Source organism: Ziziphus jujuba, chromosome 3, assembly GCF_031755915.1.
Source record: "Ziziphus jujuba cultivar Dongzao chromosome 3, ASM3175591v1".
Lineage (NCBI taxonomy): Eukaryota > Viridiplantae > Streptophyta > Magnoliopsida > Rosales > Rhamnaceae > Ziziphus > Ziziphus jujuba.
Window position 1 is genome coordinate 18,838,074 of NC_083381.1, and position 7,160 is coordinate 18,845,233.

Genomic DNA, 7,160 nt, shown 5'->3' on the forward strand with positions numbered 1-7,160 from the left:
GCAGTTCCTTAGAAGATGTAATTCACAGGTTCAACTCATGTCAAAGACCAGTAAGTGGTCGAAAAGTCAAAAAATGACAAGCATTAGATGCAAACTCCTTTAAGATATCAAAATAGTTCATTCCATGACTAAAAAGTGGTAGATACAAATTTTGTAAGAGAGTACTTAGATGTATTTACCTAATACAAAAACCATAATCATAATGATCAAAGACTGTTCTTTTACTCAAAACCAATTGAATTGGAAGGCTAGTCTCATTTTCTTAGTTACCATCATCATCATTATCATCATCAACATTTTGTTGGATCCTTCTTCCTCTGTCACTGCAAGTGTTATTACAACCAAGCGCGAACTGTCCAAGAAAAAGAAGGACAAGGACAAGTAAAAGGACAGAGAATCTTTTTTTTTTTTTTTTAATATCAAATTATTAGTTTCTTTTCCAACCCCTAGACTTAAAGGGGCACGTTTCAGAGGTTTTAAGCAGAACTCTAAAATATATGACAATGATTTTCTAGAACAGGAAAGGTAAAACAAACTGTTTCATTGACTATCAATTTTCTGGTAATGAAGCCTTCCTTGCTTAAAATGAAAATGGCTCTCAGAATTCTCTTTAGACTATTATATAATATAGAAGATACATAAATCTAAACAAAATATCTCTGTTTCAAGTATTAATTCACAAGTAAATAAAAGAAAATTTGTTTTATCTTTTGTTAAGCTTGATTCATCCTCTCTATCTCTGGTGTATACTGTTGCTTGAAAGACATAAGATGAACTTAGAACATAGCTTTGATTTAGTCCAATTGTATTGTGTTAATTAAACTTATATTAGTTCGATATATTTGGACTAAACTTAAAATAATCTAGTTTGGTTCTATATTTTAAAATTTACCAAGTGTACATAAAATTTCTTCCATGGAGATGAATGTATTTGTTAACTTTTAATCCAATCCTTCATTTTATTTTATTTAGTTTTTAATATAGAAATGTTACTAATAAAACGATAAGACTTCAAAGTGAGAGGTATATTAGAAGCTTAAAGGCACGGTCTAGTAAAGCAGGTTGTTACAGTACTTAATAGATTACTCTTTCTGTAACATGTTTATCAATGGAGTAAAAAGGACTTCCCAACCTTTTGATTTTTATATTAATATACAAATAACAGTAAAAAAATAATAATGAAGAAAAAAATAAAGATAAGACTTCAAAGTGAGAGGTATATTGGAAGCTAAAAGTCATGGTCTAGTAAAGCAGGTCATTACAGTACTTAATAGATCACTCTTACTGTAACATGTTTATCAATGACATAAAAAAGAATTTCCCAACCTTTTGATTTTTATATTAATGTACAAATAACAGTAAAAAAACAATAATAAAGAAAAAAAATAAAACAGTCTTTTCCTTTGTCAAGACAGAGCAAAAGCAGAGCATTTAGCTTACATAGCAGTAAAATCTAGCAGCGATACACACAAAAACAGGGGGGAAAAAAACAGAGCATTTCTCTTCTAAGTGAATACCTAATCTGCTTCTATGCATAGACACACACTAAGAACATGTTCTTTTTGTCTATTACGAACTCTACATTAGTAATTGACACACTTAATATGGAAAAAGAGATTAGCAAATTAAGTTAGAGGTCCTTAAGTTCAGAAGCATAAAAGCCATTCAGAAGGTAAATTCAAAGAAATCATGAAATTCATTAGTTAAGAGACACACACAAAATTACACACTCTACTTGATAGACACGCTTAATATGGAGATGAGGAAAATTCAAAGAAATCATGAAACCATTGATTGTGCTGGTTGGAAAGCAATTACTCACATTGGTTTTTTTTTTCAAACCACTTGATATGTTGAAGACTTAAGACTTAAGAGGTAAAGCATATTCAGAGGTCAAGAAGAAGCTGAAATACACTCAAAATGAAAAAAAGTCGAAGAAACTTTTTATTATCAATTTCTGTAAATCGACTTGGCGAATACGATGGGCAAAAATAGATAGCAGCATTTTAGACTTTTACATTTATTTTCAACAAACATCAAATAGTTTCTTAACATTTATGCTTTTAAAATTGGCTTGCTTCAAATAATAAGTGCCCTTTTTTTTTTTCCAACCTAAATAAAAGGAAAAAAAAGAAAAAGAAAAAAAAAAAAAAAGGGACCACCAAGCGGGTTACCATTTCAGTTTGTTTATAAAATAAAACTAATTTTGATAAACGTTATAAATTTTACCGTAAAATAAAATTAAAATAAAAAAAAACCCACATGATTTATAAATTCTAAATTCATAAGTATAGCAAACCATATTAATTAATTTTAATTTCTACTTTGTTTTTAAGGCACTTTTATTACATTCAAAATCTGCTCTTATAATTTAATACATACATCTAAATAATATATAAAAAGGGTTAATTGACTCGAGCGATCTGGCAAGTTTCTGCCAAAAAAACATATCTAGAAGGTAAGTTTCTGCCAAAAAATAAAAAATAAAAATAAAAAACAATGGCGATCTGGCAAAAGTTTTGAATCAGGAGGCATGTTATTGTAATTTCCCCCTTTTTTTAAAAAATAAATAAATAAATGCTCTCTCTCTCTCTCTCTCTATATATATATATATATATATATTCGAAAGGAAGCCAAGGCATTTAAGCCTTTCTTAATTACACAATCAAGATTAAAAAATTATGAAGTCCATGGCACCCTGGTTTCCAAACCTCGTTGTACGGTTACCTGATCAGTTTTTGTTGTTGTTTATCATCATCCTACTATTTCTTTGTTCTTCTACTACTTGTTTTGCAATAAGTGGAGAGGCAGAGGCTCTTGTGAAATGGAAGGACAGCCTTGATATGAATCCAACTACTCATTCTCTTCTCCGCTCTTGGAATCTCAATTCTACTGTTTCAACTTCTCACCGTCTTTATAATAATACCCCCTGTAACTGGGTTGGGATCACTTGTAACGGCTTTGGCAGTGTCATCAACATTACTCTTTACAGCAGTAATCTGAAAGGTACGCTTCACCACTTCAACTTCTCCTCCTTTCCCAGCTTACTCGTGCTTAGCCTATACAACAACTCCCTTTATGGAAGTATCCCCATGCACATTGGCAACCTTTCCACACTCACCTCACTTGACATAGGGATCAATCATCTCTCTGGAAATATTCCTTCCCAAATATGCCTTTTGACAAGTTTACGCTTCCTTGCTTTGGCTAACAATTATTTGAATGGCTCTATACCACCTCAAATAGGCATGTTAATGTCTCTTGAAGTGATGTATGTTTATAGTAACAATCTTTCAGGTTCAATTCCTGTGTCCATTGGAAACTTGAGCAAGTTAACTGAGTTAGAACTTGGTGAAAACAAAATAGTTGGGTCCATCCCCAGTGAGATTGGACGGCTTAAGTCACTCACTATCCTTTATTTGTATGATAACCAACTCACTAGCTCAATTCCTGTGTCCATTGGAAACTCAAGCAGGTTAACTGATTTGGAACTTTGTACAAACAAAATAGTTGGGTCCATCCCCAATGAGATTGGACAGCTTAAATCACTCACTTTCCTTTATTTGTTTGATAACCAACTCACCGGTTTAATTCCTGTGTCCATTGGAAACTTGAGCATGTTATTTGATTTGGGACTTAATGGAAACAAAATAGTTGGGTCCATCCCCAATGAGATTGGGCAGCTTAAATCACTCACTATCCTTTATTTGTGGGGTAACCATCTAACTGGCTCCATACCTTGGTCAATCGGACAGCTTAAACATCTTGAACAGATTGACTTGTCTTTCAACCATCTAAGTGGCTCAATTCCTGCATCCATTGGAAACCTTACATCCCTTGCCTACTTTAGTTTGTTCACTAACAACATTACAGGGTCCCTTCCTCCTGAAATGAATAACCTTACAAATCTGGAAGAGCTTTTATTAAGCAATAACTTCTTGTATGGCTATCTTCCAGAAAACATTTGTCTGGGTGGGAGACTTAAAAAGATTGCAGTAAGCTATAACCATTTTACAGGTTCTATTCCAAAAAGCATGAGAAACTGCAACTCTGTAGTCCGTGTTTTACTTGGAGTGAATGAATTTACAGGAAATATGTCAGAAGACTTTGGAATATACCCAAACCTGGTCTACATGGAATTAGGCAACAATAAGTTTTTTGGAAAACTTACTAGAAATTGGGGACACTGTCAAAAACTAACTATGCTGAACATCTCTAACAATAAAGTTTCTGGCATGCTACCTCCTGAACTTGGGAAAGCTACTCAATTGCAGAAACTTGATCTGTCGTCCAATCTTCTTGTAGGGAAAATTCCAAAGGAATTGGGCCAATTGAGATTGCTTTACATTCTTAAACTCAATAATAATACACTTTCTGGAAATGTTCCTGCTCAAATTGGGATGTTATTTGACCTTCAACAGCTTGACCTTGCAGACAACAAATTGGGTGGACCATTTCCCAAACATTTGGAGCGGTGTGCAAACCTAGAAAACTTGAACTTGAGAAGCAATAGATTCAATGGGGCTGTTCCTTTTCAGATTGGGAATTTTCACTCTCTTCGAAATGTTGATCTAAGTCGGAATATGCTTATAGGAGATTTGCCTCCAGAGCTTGGAAATTTGTTCTTGTTAGAAACACTCAACCTATCCCATAACAATTTCATAGGCTCAATACCAGCTTCATTTCAAAAGCTAGTAAGTTTGACATCCGTTGATGTATCCTACAATCAATTAGAAGGTCCTCTTCCCCACATCAAAGCTTTCATTGAAGCTCCTTTGGAAGCCTTGGAAGATAATAAAGGGTTGTGTGGTAACAACACTAGTTTGAAGCCTTGCCCCACACCTAAAGATAAAAATAGAAATCAAGCTGTAATTGCAATCGTAGTATCCATCTCCAGCATTCTATTTTTATTGTTTATCATTGTTGGGATTGTTTTTATTTGCAAAAGAAGAGTGAGGAATATGGATGAACCAAGAGAAATACAAACTGAAGCTTTCTTTGCAGCATGGAACCATGATGGGAAAAAAGTTCATGAAGAAATAGTTGAAGCAACAGAGAATTTTGATTCCAAATATTGCATTGGAGTTGGAGGGAATGGAAGTGTGTATAAAACACTGCTATCAACTGGTCAACTTGTTGCTGTGAAAAAGTTCCATGAGAATGATGGAATAGACCATCAACAGGCTTTCAAAAGCGAGACAAGTATTTTGCCAAAAGTGCGCCATCGAAATATCATCAAGCTTTTTGGATTTTGTTCGCATACAAGATACTCATTTTTGGTGTATGAGTTCATGGAACTGGGAAGTTTGGTAAAGATATTAAGCGACAATGAAAAGGCAACAGAGTTGGAATGGTTCAAGAGAGTGAATATTGTCAAAGGTTTGGCAAAGGCGACATCCTATCTGCACCATGAATGTTTTCCAGCTATAGTCCACAGAGACATATCTAGTAAGAATGTTCTGTTGGATGATGAATGTGAAGCTCACATTTCTGACTTCGGCTCTGCTACAACTTTAGATCCAGACTCATCAAATTGGATTCCATTTGCAGGAACCTTAGGTTACTCAGCCCCAGGTAGGTATTCCATCAAAGTTCCATCAAAATTTAAATCCACAATTCATTTTTTGATCTCTTTGGTAACCAGGAAATGTCATGCTTTTCATTTCGACAAAAAAATATCATTTGATCAATAGACATTGTAACTTTTTTTCTTTCCCCCTTTTTTTTGGTCAAAACAAGAACTGAGAAGTCCCTAGCAAAAACATAAGACAGTTGGTTTACATGCTTAGAAAAAGGATTTCAAACCAGATCACATTAATTGTAGTTTCTACCTATTTTCCTTTTTCAAACAACTTCGAAAACAGATTTACCTACAAATAGTCCTTTATGTATATTTACTAGATAATAGAGAGGTTGAACTAATGGTTTGGCTATATTCTGTATATGCACTTTCAAGGTCTTTACTTGCATTTTTAGAAGAAGTTGTATACAATTTATTTTACCGACCACCATGAAGGAAATGTTACTAACTTCTTGCCATTTGGCATATGCGAAGTATCTTATCGTTGGAAAATATTAACTGCAATTCATATTTCTTTGAAGAGCTTGCTTATACAATGGAAGTAAATGAGAAGATTGATGTCTACAGCTTCGGAGTTGTTGCATTAGAATCTATCATGGGAGAGCATCCTGGAGACCTCATATCATCTCTGTTATCATCACCACTACATGCTGTTGATGTTCTGCTTAAGGATGTACTTGACCAACGTCTCTCACCTCCAAAGCAGCAAATAGCAGACCAAGTGGTCTCCATTGCAGAAATAGCATTTGCGTGCGTGCGACAAAGTCCACAGTCACGACCAACTATGAAGCAAGTATCTCAGAAGCTGTCGACTCCATTACAATCATTATCAGTGCCTTTTCATATGGTTACAATAAAGCAGCTGTTTGATTCCCCAACATGGACATCCTAAATTGCTGCAGTTTCTCCTTCTTTTTGATTGCCTACATGTCTGTGTGCATTTTCTTTCACTCTGCCTTTCTTCATTTCGTCACTGAGTTGTTTTCCTTTTCTTGCTTATTAAATTAGCCTAAGCTTGGATATTCCAAGACTTGGCAGTGTAACGTCTTAATGAGTAAAGAGACTTTATTTATCTGGCTTCTTGTATTTCTCTGATTTTGGATTAACAATTTCATGAGTCTCCTTAATTTGCTAACAGATAGTGCCAAAACTAAATTTTCTGTCATTTAAATTCCAAATGTCATATAATATTTACCAAAACCATTTCCATAGAAGGCAGTTTTTTTGTCCATAATATATCATGAGCGACAAGCTCTTTGTCTAGCTGCAACAACAATTATGATCACAAGCCTTGCAACGCAGGCTCAAGAGTCAACTGGCCTTGCAGTTACTTATCTGAACTGTGATAAAATGCATATTATAATATGAAATGGGATGTCAGATTTGCCCATCAAAGAGGCAAAGGTTTTTTTATTTTTTATTTTTATTTTTTACATTGTATGTAAAACTATACATATAAAAACATGAATCACAGATTTTTTTCAATATCATAATTTCCCTCAAGTGTATTTTCAAATATAGGATCGATATAAATTTGAACTGGTATCTTAGTTTCAAGTATTAATTTACAAGGAAAAGA

General features: G+C 34.0%; 1 protein-coding gene across 1 annotated transcript; it reads left to right on the forward strand.

Moving 5' to 3' along the window:
* The first annotated feature begins 2,665 nt into the window (after positions 1 to 2,665).
* Positions 2,666 to 6,653, forward strand: LOC107422041 (MDIS1-interacting receptor like kinase 2-like). Its single transcript, XM_048477072.2, has 2 exons — positions 2,666 to 5,574; positions 6,103 to 6,653. Exons 1-2 carry the CDS (start codon positions 2,682 to 2,684, stop codon positions 6,471 to 6,473), a joined length of 3,264 nt encoding a protein of 1,087 aa, XP_048333029.2. The 5' UTR covers positions 2,666 to 2,681; the 3' UTR covers positions 6,474 to 6,653.
* Positions 6,654 to 7,160: the final 507 nt, after the last annotated feature.